Source organism: Chiloscyllium plagiosum, chromosome 33 (assembly GCF_004010195.1).
Source record: "Chiloscyllium plagiosum isolate BGI_BamShark_2017 chromosome 33, ASM401019v2, whole genome shotgun sequence".
Lineage (NCBI taxonomy): Eukaryota > Metazoa > Chordata > Chondrichthyes > Orectolobiformes > Hemiscylliidae > Chiloscyllium > Chiloscyllium plagiosum.
This window is the reverse complement of record NC_057742.1, coordinates 20,154,605-20,178,389: the sequence shown is the minus strand read 5'-3', so window position 1 is coordinate 20,178,389 and position 23,785 is coordinate 20,154,605. Positions and strand designations below refer to the sequence as shown.

The 23,785-nt window shown below is 41.5% G+C and overlaps 1 protein-coding gene across 1 annotated transcript in view; it reads left to right on the top strand.

Annotated features, from left to right (window-relative positions):
* Window positions 1-13,408: 13,408 nt before the first annotated feature.
* The window catches only part of LOC122539634 (beta-1,4 N-acetylgalactosaminyltransferase 2-like), a 29,711-nt gene continuing 19,334 nt past the window's right edge, over window positions 13,409-23,785 (top strand). The window contains exons 1-6 of the mRNA XM_043674633.1: window positions 13,409-13,503; window positions 13,990-14,096; window positions 14,200-14,237; window positions 15,224-15,404; window positions 20,840-20,926; window positions 21,177-21,364. Of these exons, the coding sequence (XP_043530568.1) occupies window positions 13,409-13,503; window positions 13,990-14,096; window positions 14,200-14,237; window positions 15,224-15,404; window positions 20,840-20,926; window positions 21,177-21,364 (696 nt within the window). The remainder of the gene's footprint in view (window positions 13,504-13,989; window positions 14,097-14,199; window positions 14,238-15,223; window positions 15,405-20,839; window positions 20,927-21,176; window positions 21,365-23,785) is intronic.

Sequence of the window (23,785 nt, the reverse complement as noted above, 5' to 3'; positions counted from 1 at the left end):
TACAGGGAGAATTAGCCATTTGGAAATAGAACTGGCTCCAAGGTAGAACTCAGAGGGTGGTGGTAGAGGTTGTTTTTCAGACTGGAGGCCTGTGACCAGTGGAGTGCCACAAGGATCAGTGCTGGGTCCATTACTTTTTGCCATTTTTATAAATGATTTGGATATGAGCATAAGAGGTATAGTTAGTAAGTTTGCAGGTGACACCAAAATTGGGTTGTAGTGGACAGCAAAGAAGGTTACCTCAGATTACAATGGAATCTTGGTCAGATGGGCCAATGGGCAGAGTAGCGGCAGATGGATTTTAATTTAGATAAATGTGGGGTGCCGCATTTTGGGAAAGCAAATCTTAGCAAGATTTATACACTTAATGGTAAGGACTTAGGTGAGTGTTGCTGAACAAAGAGACCTTGGAGTACAGGTTCATTGCTCCTTGAAAGTGGAGTTGCGGGTAGATAGGATAGTGAAGAAGGCATTTGGTATGCTTTCCTTTATTGGTCAGAGTATTGAGTACAGGAGTCAGGAGAATATGTTACAATTGTACAGGACATTGATTAAGCCATTTTTGGAAAAGTTAATGCAATTCTGGCCTCCTTCCTATCGGAAGGATGTTGTGAAACTTGAAAGGGTTCAGAAAAGATTTACAAGGACGTTGCCAGGCTTTGGAGGATTTGCGTTTGGGGAGAGGTTGAATAGGCTCGGTCTGTTTTCCCTGGAGTGTCGGAGGCTGAGGGGTGACCTTATAAAGGGTTATAAAATCATGAGAGGCATAGACAGGATAAATAGACAAAGTCTTTTCCCTGGGGTGGGGGAGTCCAGAACTAGCGGGCATAGGTTTAGGGTGAGAGGGGAAAGATATAAAAGAGACCTAAGGGGCAACTTTTTCACACAGAGGGTTGTGAGTGTATGGAATGAGCTGCCAGAGGAAGTGGTGGAGGCTGGTACAATTGGAGCATTTAAAAGGCATTTGGATGGGTATATGAATCGGAAGGGTTTGGAGGGATATGGGCCAGGTGCTGGCAGGTGGAACTAGATTAGTTTGGGATATCTGGCCAGTATGGACGAGTTGGACCGAAGGGTCTGTTTCCATGCTGTACATCTCTATCACTCTATAACTCTATTATAGAAGATCGAATCAATAGATACTTGGATGATAATGATTGATTGGGCATGGTCAGCATGGTTTTGCAAATGCGAAATTGTGTTTGACAAATTTGATGAGCTTTTTGAAGATGTTACTAACAAGATGGATTAAGAAGAGCTGATGGACCAAATATACTTAGATTTTCAGAAGACTTTTGATCAAGTCCCTGGCAGAAGGAATGATTCAAAAATTTAAACCATAAGGTGAAATAGCTCACAGAGGCTGGTATCCTGTCATCAAGACACCCTTTATTTACACGTGAAATGCCCTTGACACAGATCCAGCTTCCTCAGAGTCAACTCTCAGAGTGAACAGAACCTCTGACACTCCTGTTCTTACCAGTCAGGCAGGGCTCCCTGATTGGACCAGATTAACAGCCCCAATCAGGGAACTCATATTCTATGAGGTCCACCTGGCTGACCTTGTCACAATTTTAACTAATAAAACAGAAAAGAGAGCATAGGAAGAAATGAAAACTGAAATTGTAGGAGAAACTCAGCAGGTCTGGCAATATCTGTGGTTAGAAAGTCCAAACGATTTCAAATCCAACGAGCCTTTTTCAAAGCTACTTTAAACTAGTTCTAAAGTGGGGTGCAGGGGAGGGGGGTTACTGGTCACGCTGAGTTTCTCCAGCAATTTCTGCTGTTGTTTCAGCACCTGCAGATTTTGGTTTTATATTAGTAGGAATAAATGGCTACTCTCAGATTGGTGAACTGTGACTCATAGCGAAACACAAAGTTTATATTTGGGCTCCAGCTGTTTACAGTATACATCAATGTTTTGGAGGTGGTGAACAAATATAACAATTTCAACTTTGCAGATGACACAAAGCTAAAAGGAAATGTGTGTTGTGAGGAAGATGTAAAGCAGCTTCAGGAGAATTTGAGCAGGCTTAGCGAGTGATTTAATTTGATTTGATTTATTTATTGTCACATGTATTTTATTACAAAATACAATGAAAAGTGTTCTATAATGTTTCCACTCTCCAGCGCTATCTTAAAAGACAGAAAAATAAACCAAAAACATAGAATATAAAAGCAGAGTTGGAGCCCAATTCTTTTCATGTATATAGAGCCTATCCAGTGTCCTGATGTTGAATTGGCTAAAGACTTGCAGCTGTGATGCTGGCAAGCTGTGGAAGAGGTTGGAATTGACCATCCACTTGACACTTCTGGTTGAAGGTTATTGCAAATGCTTCAGCCTTATCTTTTGCATTGATGTGCTGGCCTCCCCATCATTGAGGATCGAGATATTTTTGAATCCAATTGTTTATCCATCATCATTCACAACTGGATGTGTCAAGACAGCAAAGCTTACATTTGATCTGTTGGATGTGTACTTGCTTCACCCTGTCTATCGTATCGGTGTATCCTGCTTGGCATGCAGGTAGTCCTATGCTGTAGTTTTTGTCAAGATGACGCTTCTTTTTTAGATATGTCTCATGCTGTTCCTGTCACGCCCTCCTGCACTCTTCATTGAACCAAAGTTGAACACCATTTGATGGCAATAGTAGAGCAGGGTTATACCACGCTGTGAGATTGTAGACTATGTTGGAACACGATACTGCTGCTGATAATGGTCCATGGCACCTAATAGATTGTTAGTTTTATTTGGAATCCGTTCCATTTAGCATGATGATAGTTCCACACAAAATGATGGAGGGCATCCTCAATTTGAAAGTGGGATGTTGTCCCCATAAGGCCTGTGCAATGATCAATATTATAATACTGTCATCTTCAGCGAACAGATTGGCAAGGATGAAGTGACAAATATATCTTTTCCCTCTTGTTGACTCTGTCACCACCTGCAATAAACCCAACGTAGCAGCTAAGTCCATAGAATCATTACAATATTTAGCTGCTACTTTTTGATTGATGCAGACTCGATGGGCATTAGTAAAGAGGACTTTGTTGAGTCATCAGGGTTGAGTTTGTCATTGTCATTTCTAGTGTCTGGTGCTCTGTACCATTTCACTCCTTTTTTGACACCGTTTAACAGTTTGAGTGGCTTGTTAGCTAAGAATCAATGACATTGTTGGGAGTTTGGAGTCAGATGTTGGCCAAACTAGGTTAAGCACTAGGCACATTTCCTTCACTAATTGACAGATTATTTTTTCTGAAGCTGACTATTAAATAGATCAGTCCTTGGAAATTGGTTCTGGCAAGGATTGAAGAGACCCTATGTTCAAGGAGATAGCAGTTGTTGAACCAAGAAGAGTTGATCCATCTCTCAAGGTGGAAGGAGAATTGAAGATATGTTTTGAACCATGTTTTCTCAGAGATGGTTTTTGGCTGCTGCTGAAACAGTATGAAGATTTGAAGGCTCCTTGCCTAATCTGCTACACCAGCTTCCAGAAATCCAGAGAGAAGTATTGCTGCTTTTACCTGGATGGACTAAGAAGGTGATCCGGATCAATATTTCAGAAAAACAGCAAAGGAGTCCACACTTCTGCCGGTAAAACAAAGCATTGTGAAAGGCATTTAAACAATTGGGCCAGTTTTGTTATTTTTTTCTATTTATCCCTTAACTGTATTTGTCCGTCTGTCTGTATTTTGTGTGAATAGGGACTAAAAAGAAATGTTTTGGGTTTAAAGCATAGACATTAATCAGCCTACCTTTTTTTTTTTAATTTTCCCTCTGCTAAAGTTAGTATGCTTCTTTAATAAATACTTAAGTCTTTTAAAACCAGGGTCTGAAATTAATTATTTACAAAGTTTGGGATTCATGATTTGAAAATCTGGTTAGGAACCGTTGGAGTGACTGTTGGGGGTTTTTATACAAAGTGAGGATTTCAGCTGCTGGAAAAGCACAGCAGGTCAGGCAGTATTATTGGAGGGGTCTTCAAATTGTTTAATTATACTGTGCTGTGTGTACAGAGTTAGGAAGGCTTATTTGGTTTGGCTGTGTATCTCAGTGTTATAACACTATTCATGATGCTATTGTTTAGGATTTGGTGCTTATAATATAATGTACCTATATCGTTATTAGCTCAAGTGAGGGAAGAGATTATGTTCGAGATGGATTATGGCATTACTGAACCATGCAATAGTAATTTCAACACATCTATCATCATAATACCGAAATTGGATGGATCACAATGACCTTTCGTTGATTAATATGAAGAAAACATAATAATGAGTATGGTTAAAGATTATATAGCTTCAGCCAAACCTGGAAAAGGTATTTACATCACTCAAACAAACTGATTAACCAGAAAGAGCAGACTTGACTTTACCCTTAGCATTCAGGAAGATAAAAATGGATGTTTTTGCACAACTGCTTTGTGTAGTAAGACAGAGAAAACCGATGAAATAAAAACAGATAACATCAAGACGTACACCAAGCTGCTCTCACCCTGTATCTCTCAACTTCTCAGGATCCAGCAACCAAAAGATACACAGCTTGGAAAAGCAACCATTCATTGAGAAAACAGGGATATCTTAAAACTTCTCCACTGCTTTGGAAACATGACAACTGTTAAGCCTTTGGAACTCAGGTCATTCTCACCATTCAAGAACTTTAATTTGCATTTTTTTCCATTTTAATAATTCATGAAATGAGGGCGTCACTGGTTAGGCCAGTATTTATTGCCTATCACTAACTGCCCAGAGTCAATCACATTGCTGTGAGTCTGGAGTCACATGTAGACCAGACCAGGTAAGGATGGCAATTTCCTTTCCTGAAAGCAATTAGTGAACCAGATGGGTTTCTTTTTCCAACAATTGGCAATGGATTCATGGTTAACATTAGACTCTTAATTCCAGATTTTCATTGAATTCAAATTTTACTATCTGCTATGGCAGGATTCAAAGCCAGGTCCCCAGGCCATTACTTGGGTTGCTGGATTAACAGTCCAGTGATAATGCCACAAGGTCACCACATTACCATCCATTACCTTTACACTCCTGTCTGTACTAGGCACATTCACCTGCTTATTTTTAAAAGTATTACTTCTGTTTCTGTGTGTTTGCTATTATATTTTTATTATTTTTCAGTGTTAATAGTAATAAAATTACTCTTTCAGTCAAAGAAATCTGGTAACTTTATGCCTTCATTCCTGTTCATTAGGTTAATTACGTCATAATTAAAATTAAAAACTAATTTTTTTTTTAAATTGCTGCAACTGACTAGAGAAGATTAAAATGTGGAAACTGATTTCCCCCTCCTTTCTTGGTAATAGCAATGCTCTTGATAATCCTAACCTTTGGCAACGTCACCTTCTATTTTCAGCATATGTTGCAATCTATTCTCTACTGGGCTCAGATCTGCAAACAGTCCCTATTCGGACATATTGAGAGAGATCAACTCACATATGGATCAAATTTGTACCGTACTAATCAATATGGTTGGTCCCCTTATTGGGTAAATCAAGTTCAAGATGAATAATGACATTATTGAACATTGCCATTGTTATGTCAATTCATCTAACATCATACTGCTACAATTAGATGGGTCACAATGACTTTACATTGATTATTGTGAAGTCAACACAGTAATGGATGTGGTTCTTAGCCATTACCAGAGGAGAGGTTAAGAAGAAGACAAACATTACTTGTCACTAAATTTGACTTGTTAAAAAGATACTAGCAAGTTCTATTGACTGATAAACTAAGGAAATGTAAGCGTTTGAAACTCCAGTTGTAAAGTTATTCCATTTGGAATGACAAATCTACTAGCAACTTTCAAAAAATAAACAAGCAAAGTCATTGAAAGCTTATATAGTTTCAGCCAAACTTGGGAAAGTATTTATACCATTTGAACAAACACTAAAAGTGAAAGCTGGTAGAGAGGCCAGTGCTCAAAATGTTGTTGCTGGAGACATATGTTAATGTAATTAACTGTTTCTGTGGAATAGTTCAAAGAAAGAAACTCAAAGATGTGAATTATGTGGACAGAAGGAAAAGTCTGTGAATGTGTCAAGTTAACATGTTAAGGGAATATCATGACAGAGAGAACAAGTCCGGAGAAAATTATATTTACAGTAGTGAAAGAGTTAGGGAGTGAAGTAAAAATACTAAAACAATTGGAGATTAAATCTGGGATTGAAAATTTGATGCTTTAGAAATCAGTGTAGAAAATACAAAGTACTAAAAAAGTAGAAATAAAAATAAGATGCTAGCTTGAAGGTAAACTATCAGAGTGACTTACAAAAACTGCAGTGTTGACTTATCAGAATGGCTCATATTGCACATATTCAGTATATTTAAAATGGTTTGATTTCAATCTAATAATCCATGACTTTACTTTTTATTACATACAAGTCCTCCAGCATGCAGTACAAGACTTTTTGCCTGATTTTCATGTTAGCTGGATTGGAAGCCTTTCTGCTCAGTGTTGTCATCAACAGGATCTTTATCACATCCAGGAATTTACGACCCATTAGGAGAGTTAACAACCCCAACACCAAGCTGCACTTAAACCTAACACCATGGGAAAAACTAACATTCCTATCTCCATATGGAGGAAACTGGTAAGCTTTGTTTCATATAATATTTATCCTTCCTTCTAATCCTGTTTTAGGACTTTGACATTGTCACCTCGCTTTTCTCCTGCCCACCCTGTATCCAACAACAGGACTAGGAAAGAGCCTGATTGATGAGTCCTGTAGTCAGATATTGGGAGCAGAAACCCAGCTGAGAATGCTGCAACTGAGGGGAATGGCTTCCATCTTCAGGATTTTCAGGTTCCTATAAAAGAAATATAGTTGCAAGGCTGCCAGAGTTGGGGTCCACTGAAGCACGGGGGAATAAAAAGCCAGCAGACCTGCCCTTGATACCATCCTTCAAACCAAGAAACAAAGCCAATATCTTCCTGCAACATTGCCCTCCAGTGGCCACCAAGAACGTATCAAGCTAAAGTTCAAAGATCCTATAATGGTCACTTACTTCATTTTCATGGATGCTGCTCTCCACTGCTGATCCCAGGAAATCTTTGAATAGCATAAAATGGAACAGAGATCCAAAGTCACTTTTTTTTTGGTCCTCTTTGCTCTTTGAAACTGAGTAAGTTCTCAAAATAAAGGAAGAATCTCTGGAGCCTACGGCCACAATTCGATTAGATTCCCTACAGTGTGGAAACAGACACCTTGACCCCACACCGACCCTCCGAAGACTAACCCACCCAGACCCACTTCCCTCTGACTAATACACCTATCACAATGGGCAATTTAGCAAGGCCAATTCACCTGACCTGTACATCTTTGGACTGTGGGAGGAAACCAGAGCATCCAGAGGAAACCCACACAGACACGGGGAGAATGTGCAAACTCCACACAGACAGTTGTCCAAGGCTGGAATCCAACCTGGGACCCCGGTGCTGTGACACAGCAGTGCTAACCACAGAGCCACCATGCCGCTCCCTGATAAGGCCTGATATTGGGCAGAGGGTGGCAAGGTATGATTAGTCTACATCCAATGCATTTTGTTGTAGTCAGCACCTAAACATCACTAAATTAGCTTATGGCTCATGTTACATGCACTGTGTTAAGTTAGCATGCATAATTGTGAGACTCTAGCACCACTTAACAGTTTTTTTAAAAAACCTATCATTCTAATCCAGCTGTTCGGAGATATTATTACACATCTCCTGGAGCAGTAGGACGTGAACCGAGGGCTCTCAGTCCACTGGTATGCTCACGACCACAAGACTCCTATCTAGCACCGTTTAAAGTAGATTGCACTAATTAAAGTCACCTGCATCTCTTAAAGGAGGTCAAGGAATAAATTCTAAGAGGGCAGTGGGATCAGACAATGGAGATTTTCACGACCAAGAATTTCACCCCAGACTGGATTCTATGCCACAGGAATTTCAATGGCCTCATGCCAGTGGTCAGGGTCAGAGTATGTGTCTTCAGCTGCCACACCTCAGCACAAGCCCCACACACAATTCTATGCACATCTCCACAGCATTCACCTACCAAGAACTTTCATCAATCACATTCATACCTCTTCACCTCACCAGCATGCACTTAGCAACTTACACAAATTGCCAGCTATTTGGTGTGACAATCAAATTACCCAATATATTGTGTCTCACTCACTGGTAAATACACTTTTTCTTTTGCAAGTCAAAATAGCTCACAGCTGGAGGCACCTAACAGGTCAGGGGGTGGGGGGTGCGTTGGGATAGGCACAGCTCTGTGTCCTTAACCTCATGGAAGCGATGGTGCTCAATCATTGACCATGGTTGAAGATGTAAGTAGCAGCAGAGCTGAGACCATTGAAGATAACAGTGTGATCACAGCTTCTCACATCCTTCTTCCTCCTCATTCCATAGTCTCTTCTAATGTGTTACTTGGACATGTTCTAGGCGCTCAATTCTTCTCCACTCTATTGTCTAATGTAAACGGTCTAATAATCTATCACTCATCAGGGATTGATTAAAACTCCACGAATTAGCTTATTTAATATTGTAAAACATTAAAATAACCAACCAATTTGTGTTTGTGTGAATGTGTGTGTGCACATGTGTATGAGTGTGCATGTGCATGTGTGCATTTGTATGTAGCTTGCAGGGCCACAGCAGATAAACTGGCAGGGTTGCAACATTACATGCAGACAGCACATGAAGTTCTCAAGGATGAACTCTCTTAATTGCAAGGTAGATATACAACAATTATTCCTTTCCAATTTATGATGGCACAGTAGCGCAGTGGTTAGCACTACTGCCTTACGGCACCAGGAGTGGGTTCAATTTCACCCTTATACTACTGTCTGTGTGAAGTTTACACATTCTCCCCATGTCTGCATGAGTGTCCTCCCACAGTCCAAAGAGGTGCAGGTTAAGTGGTTTGGCCGTGCTAAATTGCCTGTAGTGTGCAGGCTGGGAGGATTAGCCACAGGAAATGCAGGGATGTGATAGCTTTGGGTGGGATGATGTTCACAGGGCCAGTGTAAACTTAATGGGCCAAATGGCCTGCTTCCAGGCCTGTAGGAATTCTATGATTTTAAGTGAGACTGTGAGATTCTATAACATATGGGTAATGACACACCCTGATCTCATGATGGCGAGTGTGTCTGAAAGGGTTGCTGATTACTCACCGTCACAATGACATTGTCTGTCATTCCTGTTTGTGTTGTCAAATGTTTCTTTCATGGACTGCAGTTCCTGTTCCAGAATTAGCTGATCCTGAAGCCCTGCTGCCACATTTTGTTCCAGTTCAGTGACTGAGAGCCATTATTCCTCAAACTGTATTAAATGGTTCAGATGTTCCTGACATTTACAGTTTTGTTCCTTAACAGCTTCCAATTTATAGAGAAGCTTTTGTTTGCACATCCTGGATTAGTCTAATTCTAACAAAGTTTTAGCCCCCTGTTGGTCCAATATATTTTTCTTGCTCATAGCCATTTCTAATGAGTGTCCAGTCTCACCAATTCCTTTCTTGTTTTTCTGCTGCTGCAGTAGTTGTTTGGTTTCCACCAGATAGGTTAGCCATAGTAGGTCAGTTTCAGATGTTGATCTCATTTGTCATTAAGTGATTTTAGCACTCTGCCAAATCAGCACTCTGATCAATGGTACAATTTACTGACATGCACACACCCAGCCTAACAAACAGGAGATAACCCACCACCTTCCTTCACACCTTCTCTTCACCACAGTGCGGCTCTTGTGCACTCTAGTCAGATACTTGAGAATTGCAATCTTGTCACGCAGTGTTGGAAAGGGTGAAAAAGCAAGAATTCAGTAAGGTGAAGAACACCACCACTTGGTCAGCCACCAGCTCAGATATTAACATGGACATACTTTAGAATGTAGCTTGAAGGAGGGGTCTGCATATAAGGAGACACTGGGCATATGGGGCCTGCCAACAGAAGAATTAAGTGTAGCAGAGATGTCAGATCATCAGAGGGTAAAGTACACATCTGTTCTACAGCACAGCACTCAGTTCAGGAGTTCAATGGGGTGATGTATAGAAGAGGGATGATCAGTTTACACAACAAGATGCTTGGTGAATTGGCAGTCTTACCAAAACCTGTGCTTCCATTACAGAAGGAAACGCTGCCCAAGCTCAGAGTCGTGCCAGGCTAGACTGTCTTGTGCAAGCTCAACTTGTTACTACAAAGCCTCAGTCTGCTGCCATCATTGCCCCAGATACTGGTTCAAAGGGCTAACAGGGTGGCACCACAGTTCAGTACTACACTAGGATGGCTGAAACACTGCCCCAGGGTATTGGCACCGTGGAGCAAGACTCTGCTGTCTTCCCTCAGGATATCAGTATTTATCCTACTACCACCACCACAAATCGCTATTGTAACCCCCTTGTTCAAGAAAGGGTCAAGACAAAAGTTGGAAAATTATAGGCCAATTAGTCTTACCTTGGTTGTAGGTAAAATTCTAGAATCCATCGTTAAGGATGAGATTTCTAAATTCTTGGAAGTGCAGGGTCGGATTAGAACAACTCAGCATGGATCTAGTAAGGGGAGGTCAGACAGACAGGTAGTTCTGAGGAGATGGGGAGGCTGCCGAAAGATTTAGATAGTTTAGGAGTGTGGTTCAAGAAATGGCTGATAAAATTCAATGTGAGCAACTGCGAGGTCTTGCACTTTGGAAAAAAAATACAGACATGGACTCTTTTTTAAATGGTGAGAAAATTCGTAAAGCCAGAGTACAAAGGGATCTAGGAGTGCTAGTCTTGGATTGTCTAAAGGTTGACTTGCAGGTAGAGTCTGTAGTTAAGAAAGTAAATGTAATGTTGTCATTATCTTAAGAGGGTTGGAATGTAAAAGCGGTGACATGCTTCTGAGACTTTATAAAGCTCTGGTTAGGCCCCATTTAGAATACTGTGTCCAGTTTTGGGCCCCACACCTCAGGAAGGACATACTGGCATTGGAGCATGTCCAGCGGAGATTCACACGGATGATCCCTGGAATGGTAGGCCTAATGTCTTCAAGGCAGAGATTGATAAATTCTTAATCTTGCAAGGAATTAAGGGATACAGGGAGAGTGCAGGTAAGTGGCATTGAAATGCCCATCAGCCATGATTGAATGGTGGACTGGACTCGACGGGGCGAATGGCCTTACTTCCACTCCTATGTCTTATGGTCTTATGTCCTTATGATCTTAACACCCATGCCCTCGGTATCAGCCCACCCTCCCAGACTACTTTGGGCCATGCTGAGAACGTGCAATTCACTGTCACTATGCGTGGGGCTAGAGCTGATCAAGGACATCTGAAGTCTCCCTCACTGAAGGCCAATATCTTATATGAGTGCTAAGACAAACACAGCAACAATAGAAAATAGCCATTTAGTAGCAGATGAACTGACTGTTGCCAGAAAAAAGACACATTTTGTTGAAGTTGTTTGTCGTGCATGCATCAGGACTATTCACAAGATACCAATGCAATGGGAAAACAAACATTTATATCTCAGCCAAAGGTAGTGCTGATTGGTTGCCAAGTAGACTCTGATTGGTAAAGACATTGCATGGAGAATGTAACAATTAATAATGATTGACAGTTAACAGCCAGTTTTCATTAAATACAAAACCTGACAGGTTGACTCTAATTGGTGAAATGAACTAAGAAATGAACCAACAAATGGTTGTCACCTATTTTGTCAAATTGAAGCCGACATAATGCATTAAACTGTTCCCTTTGCTTGCAAAAGCAAGGCCCTGTGTATTAATATATGCAACTTCCAGTACACACAAGTGCACCTTACTGTGGGCCCAACTGAGAATCCTAAATGGGTTGTCAGTATGTTTGGTATGAAAGACTCTAAGGTGGATCCTGGAAAATGCCCAGTCTGTCTCAGATCACCTTGGAAAGCACAGCCCCAGCCGCAGTGAGGTTCTCTGATGGGGTTTGGCGTCAGCATGCTGATCGCAGTATCAGTGCTCCGTTCTCAAAGTCCCTGCTGACCTCATGGCCCTCAGAAGCCCTTGCTGCTGGAACAACATTCAGAAGGAATGCTGATCAGTACTATCCTCCTGTGTAGTACAAATGTTGGCTTTCCATTACATCAGTATTCTTATGTATTACCTTGATGTCTGCAAGATAGAAGTTTCAACTAAATATGTCTTATTTAATATTATTCAAAATCTGGATGACATTTGATTCATAAATTTTGCAGGAGCTTTTATTTTAACATCACAGCCCATAAGATAAAGAAGAATGTGATGATGAGTTACTTCATCCCTTTGTTCCCTTCCAGTTCTTCCTCCTCTCCTCATGAGTTGATCACTGTTTGGTTAGTGCAAACATCTGTGTAAAAACATCTGGTTTTATAACTGACCGAGTACCCAAGTTCTCCTCCAGTACTGTCCAGTTTAATCACATTTCTGATTTTCTTTTGCACATTTCATGTGACTTCCATGCTGCTCACATTTGGAGTCAGGGAATTGTGGAGTACCAATGACATCCATAATGCAACAACGAATGATGCTTTTGGAGAGATTGCATACAGTGGCTGCTTCAGCCTGGAAGGAACCAGATACGTGATTGGCTTATCCCCTTCCTAGGATACTTCTTCCTCACTAAGACATATCTTTCTTGCAAGCCATGGACTACTCTCTTAAATGCCATTATTCATCAAAACCATTTTCTGCTAATCTCCTTTGCCATTCCAATTCAGCTAACTTTACCCTCATTCCGATGTAGTTACCTTCTTTTAAGTTTAGTACAATTGTTTCTTACCAAAGGTTCTCACTCTCTGACTGAACTTCGAAATCTAATGTTATGATCATTGTTTTCTAATTAGGAGATGCCGGTGTTGGACTGGGGTGTAGAAAGTTAAAAATCACACAACACCAGGTTATAGAACAACAGGTTTAATTGGAAGCACAAACTTTCGGAGCACGACTCGACTACCTGATGAAAGAGCAGCGCACCAAAAGCTAGTGTTCCAATTAAACCTTATGGACTATAACCGGGTGTTGTGTGTTTTTTAACATTGTTTCCTAAAGAATCTTTTGCTCTGAGATCATTTATTACCATGTTTCAATACCAGTTGCAAAATACATTGATCTCGAGTTGAATCCACAACACATTGTTTTAGGAAACTCTCCTGAATGCACTCTAAGAATTCGCCCTGCTGGTTAACGCTGCCAATTTGATTTGCATAAAGATTAAAGTTACCCACATGTAATATGCTGCCTTTTTTGCATATCTTAATTATCTCTAGATTAATTCTTTATCCTATACGATAGCTGTTGATCAAAATGACTTTTTAGTATCGGTTGCACCGTCAAATCTCAATTTGAAATGTTTCTGAGTTCTGCAGGACCTATGGCAAAACTGAGTGCAGCTGCCCAGCTTTGGAACCAGAAATGGTTTTACATGATTTTGAAAATGTTTACATTCAGAAAGACATTTTGTCAGTCAAGAAACGAAGAAGACTGCAATATGAACAACATAAAAAAAGGTAATTTATTAAAGATAATCAACTTTGTGTTTATTTGCATCACTTTCAGGACAAGAAGCAAGGTTCAGGAGGCAGTGCCATTAAAAAAAAATCCCTACCTGAATGTAACCAAACTTATGCCGTTGAAAACATGCGTTTAGGAACGGGTGAAGGTGATTGCACCTTCTGTTCCTACGTGCATTAACTTTCAAAATGGAATGTCATTGACATGGATGACCTTGGTAAAGAAAAGGTGTTTTGGAATCTTTCTTTCTGAAGAGATTGTTGGGAGGTATATTTTTCTCCTGTGGTCTCAGATTTATTTCTTGTTCATCTCCCTGTAACATCTCAATCGCTGCCATTGTATGTATAGCATCATTGTGACTTCCAATGAAAAATTCCAGACTTCCAGTAGACATTTGATGATTGACAGTGATTATAGACAAAGACAGCAAAAAGGGTGTGTTCAGAGTTGTATTGTTCTGAGATGAGTTTTTTTCTTTACAGAACTGAATCAAGCATGAAGAATATAATCATAGCTGAGCCCAATTCTCCTCTTAGCTATCCAATCCAAGGAGTTCAGGTCATGCCCCTGTATTCTATTCTCATCCCAGGTTTTGTGTATTAGTTTCATGTTTCAATCAATAGATTTTTTAAACATACATTTTGATTTCTCACCACTTCAAAATTAATCTTTTAAAATCTACTTTGCTCTAGGTTTAGGAGTGCATGTCTCAGGAAGAGAAAATTATATGGTACGTGAAATGACAGTGAACTTGTAAAGAATTAATTTTGTTGACAACTTAAGTGAGAATAGTACAGGTGGAATCTTCTGCCCCCTTTACCCAAGGTAAGACAGGCACGTTATAGAATGGGATAGTGGCGCAACAGACCCAGATACCTTCCTGCCCCCACCTGAATTACATTCTGGCCTGGAAGGTCCATGGTTGATGCACCCCACATTTGAGGCATTTAAGTGATCACTTCAGGCCTCATTCCACCGCTGCTGTGTTTGACCCAGCTGCAGCTGAACCTGTTACAATGTAGCGTCCATGACAGCTCAAACCCCAAGCCCCTCCCCCACAAGGGAATGTCCCCTGATCAAAGGTAATTACTGTCTGATTGACGGAGTTGACATTGGGAAGGGTTTGAGAGATCCTATGAATCCTCTTGCATTCCCAGAAGGAAAGCCAGTAAAAGACCTCCTGATGGCACGTAATACTGTAACTCAGCTTGCTTACTTCAAAATGGAGCTTTCACAGAACCATTACTTTCTTTTCCAAGTGTTACTGGTTTTTAGGGGGCTTTCCCTCTAGGTTTCACACCCGCAACTCAAGATCTGCATCCCGTGGAAATCCATCACTCCCCCTTCCCCTCATCCTAGCCCATGATCACTTCATAATCCTGGGACTCCAGAGATACATTTCTGTGACAAATCCCCCCCTACATGGCTCTCAGTAGACGGTATTGCGACCATTTAATTATGGGTCTTGAATCATAATTCTAAGGGAATTAATCCTCCAGTCGACTTGTCACTGCTTAATAAGCTTGGAGCTCATTGGGCTTTCTTAAAAAGGGTGAGAATGGGCCTCTTGCTGGTTCTGCCCACACACTCCCTCCACCCCACCCATGTCACAACAAGGCTCCACCCCACTTCTGCTTTGTTACTGCTACAAAGTTAATGCAAAAAGGTTTGGAGAATCGCCAATATTTATATGAACAATTTTTTTTTTGTGCCAAGGTCAAACTGAAAGCCACACAAGGACTATTCAATGCAATTGTTGAAACTTCTGATGGCCTGTTAAATGGAGTAGGTAAAAATGAATTGACTATAACAAGCCCAAGTTTGGAAATCGTCAATAGTATACTCAAACATGTCACATACACAAGTATAAAGTACCAAATTGATGCTGCTGATTTAGGTAAGCATAGTACATTTTATTTTGTCTATAAAATATCTCTGAACCCAGAAACAATTTTTGTCTCCTGGCAAATGCTGCCAAGTTTTGGGTACAAAGATAGAACTGGAGCACACTTTCTGAATGGTGGCTCAGTGGTTAGCACTGATTCCTCACAGTGCTAGGAACCCAAGTTTGATTCCAGCCTCGAGCAACTGTTTATGTGAAGTTTGCACATTATCCCCATGCCTGCATGGGTTTCTTTCAGATGCTCCGAGTTTCTCCCACAGTCCAAAGATGTGCAGGTTCAGTGAATTAGCCATGCTAAATTGCCCATAGTATGAGGTGCATTAGTCAGAGGGAAATAGATCTGGGTGGGGTTACTCTTCGAAGGTCGGTCTGGATTTGTTGGGCCGAAGGGCCTGTTTCTACACTGTAGGGAATCTAATCTAATCAGCTTCTTACCATAATTATATACAGTTTCCAATGCAAATTTTGCTAATTTTGGAATTAAAGTAAAGAGTAGAGGAAAGGATGTCGGAAAATCATGACTGGTAAAGTTTAAAGAGATGCAGTGGGATGATTGTAATGAAGGTCAGCCAGGTGGAACTCATGGTATATGAGTGTCAGACATCCTGTTCAATCTGACAGCTGGCTGTGAGGGAGCTGGATCAATGTCAAGGACTCTTCATGTGTAAAGAAAGGGTGACTTGGTGACAGGATATTGGCCTCTGTGGTCTTATTTCTGTTGCAACAAGAGAAAAGCATGTTCCTGAAGCAACTTGCTCACAAATCATTGAGTTGGGGCAAGATTTTCTGGAATCATGCCATGATTTAGGAAACTTGACTCGATCGATCCTGCTGTCAAACACTGCGGCCAGTATGTGGAATGAATTTTGTATTTTTACCAGGCAAATCACATTGGGGCAGACGAAAATCAATGAATCCTGACAGCTTGTGGACCCATAGATTTTCCAGTTATTAGGAGCCTAATTGTCCCCGAGGCAATAGATGCTAAAATCTTTCAAGAGTGGGTGAATTTTGTTAAGGAATATTATGACCCCAAACCTCCTTTAATTCTGATATGCTATTGCTTGTACTGAGCAATTCGAGAACCAGGAGAATCCATATCGGGATTTTTGATGAGATAAAGATGACTGGCAGAGGCATGTGACCTCGGGTTAGCCATTAATGAGGTGTAGGAGTAATGATGTAACCATGCAAAAACACCTAATAACTGAAGCCCAACTGGACTTCAAACAGGCACTACAACTGGCTTCATCATTGGAAAATGCAGCAAGTGGAGCATATGAGTTGCAGGGTAGTTCGATGGAAGTGGACACCTTTGCCAGTCTAACTGAACTTAGGGAACATGGTTGAAGTGAAGGCATTTGCATAGTTTCAGTCAGGACATACCCTGAACAGAGGAACTCTAGGGCAGCCCATAGCAAAACTCAAATCAAAACCAAGTCTCGGCCAAACATTTAAAATTTTCTTCAGGATCTGGGCAGGCAAGTTGCTGCCTGTGTGTGGACTGCAAACAGCAAAAGAGTCTCACTGGAACTAAACTGAGTAAGAGAACTTGTAGGCTGGTATCCAGGAGCATGCATGCCATGGAAAGTCCACCTATGTTTGGTTTGGAATAGTTAAATTGCTTAGCAATTTAATCAGAACCAATCAAAATAAGCATCTGCTTAAGTGACCATCCAGTTTCAATGGAAGTCAATACTGGTGCGACTAGTTAAGAGATTACCGAACCAATCTTTAACAAAATTCATTCTGGACTCCAGCCCTTAAGTTTGCACAAGACCTCAGCCAGACTGAGAACCTATGCCAAGAGACCGTAACAGATTAAAGGTACAACTTCAGTTCCGGTCTCTTATTTGAAGCAGCTTGTTCAGTTATCACTAACTGTAGTAAAAGACTCGGCCGAAGCTTGTGGGACAAAATTGGTTCTGGCAAAACTGAAACAGTTCATGGTGATAGGGGAAACCAGGGGGATGTCACAACCAGTACTGAAAGCTTTTTAGACCCAGCCAGATCAGATTACCGTAGAGGGTGGTGTATTATTAAGGGGAGCAAGAGTGATATGGGCAAAGTTTGCTGTCAGATACTGGTTGAACTCCACCAGTATCATCCATGGGTTTCCAAAATGAAGATGTTGGTGAGAAGTTATGTTTGGTGGCCAGGATTGGATGCAGACATTGCTGCGTTAGTGGGGCAGTGCCAAGAGTGCCAACAAGGACAGAAATTACTGTCTGCAGCTCCCCCACATTCATGGGAATGGCCGGGTAAACCCTGAACTCAGTTAAACGTTGACTGTGCAAGCCCTTTCATGGGCTCAATGTTCTTAGTCATTGTGCACGTCCACTCAAAGTGGCTGGATGTACATAGAGTTCATTCATCAAACACATGGACGACAATAGAGAAACAGAGTGCAGCGTTTGCAATACACATACTCTCTGAAGTGTTGGTCACAGATAAGGGGCCGTCGTTTACCAGCGGGGAATTTGAGTATTTCCTTAGATCGAGTGGTTTTTTTTACCATATTAGGACAGCTCCACACCATCCATCATCCAATGGTCTGGCAGAAAGATCAATCCAAACTTTGAAGGTGAGCTTAAAGAAATACATTACAACATTATTAGAAACCAACCTGTCCTAGTTCCTATTGGATTATGGGACCACCCTTCATGCAACAACAGGGATAGATTTAGCAGAATTTCTAATGGGTGAAGACTCCACATCAGGTTAAATCTGATCTACCTGGATCTTGGAGGGGGAATGGGTGAAACACCATCAGGAATGTGAATGCTGGACACAAGGCTCTGTCAAGCAAGAGGAAGCAGTTTACTTCAGGGGACAAAGCCTGGTGTAGACATTCATGGGAGTGACCCTTGATGGGTAAGAGCCATGGTCGAGATGATGTCAAGTCCAGTGATGTGGCAAGTCCTGTACAAGCACTTGGATTACATGAATGCTGCAGACTTGCAAACGTGCAGGAGCAAATTGTGCCCGGCTCCTCGACAGCCTTTCCATCGGTCTGGAACCCATGTGTTCTCCCTCTCCATCAAGCAATGAAAATACCTTGGAATCTGAGATGGACATGGCAGATGTCACCTCCTCTGCACTTTTGCCACCAGCAAAACGGAATGGATTTCTTCTGAGATGTTCCAGATACAAGGGGTGAGCATCTATGCATTACACGTTGCCCATACCTGAGGCAGAGTTAGATTAGATTACTTACAGGGTGGAAACAGGCCCTTCGGCCCAACAAGTCCACACTGACTCGCCGAAGCGCAACCCACCCATACCCCTACCCCTACCCCTACCCCTACATTTACCCCTTTAACCTAACACTATGGGCAATTTAGCGTGGCCAATTCACCTGACCCTGCACATCTTTGGACTGTGGGAGGAAACCGGAGCACCCGGAGGAAACCCACGCGGACACGGGGAGAACGTGCAAACTCCACACAGTCAGTCCCCTGAGTCGGGAATTGAACCCGGATCTCTGACGCTGTGAGGCAGCAGTGCTAACCACTGTGCCACCGTGCCGCCCACCAGACCTGGTGCTAAGATGCCCCAGGAGGAGGTACAAAAAAAAACACACCAAACTATATCCTCAGTCTCAGAGGGGGAGGGTTATAGTTATTGTAATGAAGCCAGCCAGATGGACATCATAGAATACAAGGTCTCTGATTCGGACTGCTCACCTGGTCCTATTAGGTAGCACTGGCTGACAGATATAAACAGGAGTGTCTCCCGTCCGCGCTCACCCCAGCCCGGACGGAATTTCACATTGGCCCCAAGGTCCCGTACTTCCCGCGGGAACTGTGCCCCACAACCTGAGCTGCCTCCGAAATTTTAATTTTGTCTCATTTAGGGACGTAAAAAGGAAAGCCCTGTATGGATTGCTGCTGCACACCGTCCACCTCTTCTCCCTCATCCACCGTCCGGACACGCCTTGGCATGCCCATTTGCCACTGGGCGGTGGGGATCCCCAGTGGAGGGCTCTCTACGCGGGAGTCCTCCCCCTTTCTCTCGGGGATCTGGGGTGGAGGGTGCTGCACGCAGCAGTCCCCTGCAACTGCAGATTGCGGTGGTTCACGGACTCCCAGCCCAACTGCTTGTTCTGTGGCGCTGTGGAGTCCGTGGACCACGTGTATATTGGGGGGAAAAAAATAAGCACTACTGCACTTAGGTGGAAAAAAAAAATAAATAAATAGGGATACGGGCCCGGGTGTCCTTGGAGAAGGAGCACGCGGTGTCGACCAACACCCTGGAGTTGTTCAGGGAGAGGTGGGCGCCGCAGGGAGTGGAGTGCATCATTTCTCCTTCCAATTCTATTCTGATTTAGTCCCTACCCTCCCCTTCACTGTTTTGATCACACAGCACTGCCCTCTGATGTGAAGGGCAGTGTTTGTCACTGGTCACTCGGGTGTTTTCCTATCTTCCTGGTGGTGGAAATTGAATAAAGATTCGTGCACTTTGTGTCTTTCACTGTGTCTCACACCTGCGCACACACACAAAAAAAAAGAAAAGGAAAAAAAAAAGAAAAATAAATAAATAAACAGGAGTGTCAGAGGTTCCATTCACTCCAAGAGCTGGCTCTGAGGGCACTGGATCAGTGTCAGGGACTCTCCACGTGTAAATAAAGGGGGGGCTTGGTGATAGGATACCAGCCTCTATGGAGTTATTTCACACAGCGTCTTATAGGGGAATGGATTCATTCAGGGATTCTATTTCTATCACCTTTAAAAATGGTGAAAAGACACTTTCGTAGCTTACAGCTGTTCGTAAGGCTGAACTGGCAAGGGGGGGGATAAAATAAACTATCAAACAAAAATGAGGTGAAAGGAAAGCCAGCGTGGCAGAATGGTATAGAGACTGTTTGCGGTGGGGTGTGTTGGGGGGTGGGGAGGTGTGGAGTGGTCAATGAGGGGGTTCCCATGGTGGAGGAAATGACTGACCAGCCTAGCACCTGGATTTGTATTAGTGGCATGACAAGTGAGCACAATGGTGCAAGAGGTGAAGGTGTCAGGCGGCTTCCCCTATTATCAGGCCAAGAGACCGTCTCCAAGGAGCAGTACTTTATTCCTGCAGTAAGTTTGAGGGGGGTAAATGCTATGGGTTAATGGGGTGTAAATAGTATTGGCTAATGGGGTGTAAATGGTATGGGCTAATGTGATGTAAATGGTATGGGCTAACGTGGTGTTAATGGTATGGGCAAATGGGATGTAAATGGTATGTCATTCCTGATGAAGAACGTAGGCTCAAAAAGTTGATTCTCCTGCTCCTCGGATGCTGTTGACCGGCTGTGTTTTTCTAGCACTACACTCTTCGACTATATATGGTATGGGCTGATTTATATATTTAGAGTATTTTACATTAGTTTATCAAAGATTTGTTTATTCAGTGCTTGTTATTAAATGATTCTACTTTTTTTTCTATAAAAGTATATTTTCAATTTGAAGAACATACTGCTGTTTTTCCGGTGATCATCAGACAGCCCCAAATGCCAAGGTTATTTGATCCCGGTCCAGGTAAATTTTACTTAAATTTGAGCTATAAAAAGAAAATTGTGTCAGTAGCTGAAGATTAGTCAATATTTAAGGCATAGCATGAATCCACTTTTGCCAACAGTAGATAATAATTTAGTTTACAACTAATTTGTGTGATTTCCGAATTTTCATTAAATCTCAAAATTACCTTTATTGAGTCAAACATTGATCATCATGCCTGACTGAATTGCTGTTACAACTAATTTCAGTTTTTTTTTAATGTTTATTCCAGACAGCAACATCAACTCATTGGTTACAATAGTGACAAAGACATTCTTAAGATATCATAAACTTCGGATCTTAATCAATAGCATACGTAACTTTTACCCAGAAATAACAATAATCATTGCAGATGACAGTGAAACTCCTGAGAAAATTGAAGGACCTCACATTGAACAATACATGATGCCATTTGGAAAAGTACAGTAAATCATGCTTTGGTCATCATTTGCAGCACTGATAATGTAAACCAGAATTATGTTCATACAATTCTATTTCCATCAAGAGTTTCTAGTCTCTATTGAATTGGTAATACCAAAGTCTCAATGCTTCCCTCAGATAATATAAATATCTTGTTTATTTAATGTGTACATTTTTCTTTCATTCTTTCGTGGGATGTAGGTGTCACTGGCAGGACGAGCATTTGTTACTCGTCCCTAATTTCTATAAAATCTGAAGCTTGCTAGACTATTTCAGAGGACAGTTAAGAGTCAACCACATGTTCAAAGTCTAGACTCACACATAGGCAAGAATGGGTAAGAATGGCAGATTTCATTCCCGAAAGGGCATTTGTGAACCTGTTGGGTCTTTACAACAATTGATGATCGTTGTCATGGTTACCACCATTATTTCATATTCCAGACTTATTCACTAAATTTAAATTCCACCAGCTGTCATGGTAAGATGTGAACCCAAGTACTCACCGTATTAGCCTGAAGCACTGGGTTATTAACAAAACATAATCATCTCAAGACACACAGTAGCTCAGTGGTTAGCACCGCTGCACCATAGCGCCAGAGATCTGGTTTGATTCCAATCCCACACAACTGTCTGTGTGGAGTTTGCACATTCTCCCTGAGTCTGTATTGGTTTCCTCCGGGTGATCCGGTTTCCTCCCACAGAACAAAGATGTGCAGATGAGGTGGATGGTGGTGCTAAATTGCCAGTCGTGTCCAGGGATTTGGAGGTAAAGTGGATTAGCCACAGGAAATGCAGGGGAACAAGATAGAGGTTTGGTCAGGGTGGGATGCTCAACAGAGAGTCAGTGTGAACTTGTTGGTCTGAATGGCCTGTTTCCACATGTAGGGATTCTATAGAAACTACTGAAAAAACTCCAAAGAGACGTCAGGAAAAGGTGGGGTGGAATTTGCAGCAAAGAATACTTAAAAATAATTATGTCTGACCGATATGACACTCTCCATGTTCCAAAGCACAAAATTATATAAACTAAAAGAGTTAATATTCCTAATATGTTCATAAGATCCTTAAATAACATCTGCATTTGCTAGATTGACTACAGCAAGACAAAAACTGATATAGGCAAGTCAGCAGTTTAACTAAAGGTATTGGTGGCTTTCTCGTAAGACTTTGGAAAGATACTTAGACGGAAATCTTTATTTTCCCATTCCTTTCTTTATGGATGCTGCCCAAGCTGCTGAGTTTCTCCAGCATTTTCCATTTCTATGTCAGTTCTCCACACCCACAATATTTTGCTTTTCCCTTTGAACTATTAGCCCTATGACATCACCATTGCGCCACCAGCCCCCATTCAACCACAGAAGTAAATGCTTATATTATTTTGTCAAAATTGTAGATTATTCCAAGAAACACAGTCATTGCTGAAGGTCTGAATTTCATTGTGACTTACATTTAAAAATGTATATGTTCACCAAAAAATCTGTTTTAAAATATACAAACATCTAACAATCATGTGTTACCAAAAATAGACAGACAAATTCAGCAGCAAGAAGGAATACGGAGGACAAGGACAAGGACAAGGAGGATAATGTTGGATTGAAAGTGTATGAAAATACAAACAAGCATCCCACTCCTATATTACAGGCACTCGGGTATATATCAAACTTTCCATTTAAGTCAAATAAAACAAAGAGCTGTGGATGCTCAAAATCTGAAATAAAAGCAAAAGCCGAAAATGAGGGAGGAACTCAACACTTCTGGTTGTGAGGGTCTCTGGACATGAAATGTTAATTCTGTTTTCTCTTCACAAATGCTGCAGACCTGCTGTGTTTCTCCAGCAATTTCTGTTTACGTTTGTTTCCTCATTTAAATACTTCATTAAGGATATGAAACATAGGGCTACACCAATACCTTTCTCTCCTGAATTGAACAGGATTAAGTTTAGTTAAACTGCTGACTTGCTTACAGAGGGAAATTGAGAAACAATTTCGTAAGGAGATCTCAGCTATCTGTAAGAATAATAGGGTAGTTATGGTAGGGGATTTTAACTTTCGAAACATCGACTGGGACTGCCATAGTGCTAAAGGTTTAGATGGAGAGGAATTTCTTAAGTGTGTACAAGACAATTTTCTCTTGCACAAAGGCTGCCTTGCTAATCTTTGAGGGCCCTATTATCTCTCTAGTTACCCTTAATTGTAGTTGCCAACGCTACCTTATGTCCCCGTTTTGCCCTCCTGATTTCCCTCTTAAGTATACTCCTACTTTCTTTATACTCTTCTAAGGATTCACTCGATCTATCCTGTCTGTACCTGACATATGCTTCCTTCTTTTTCTTAACCAAACCCTCAATTTCTTTAGTCATCCAGCATTCCCTATACCTACCAGCCTTCCCTTTCACCCTGACAGGAATATACTTTCTCTGGA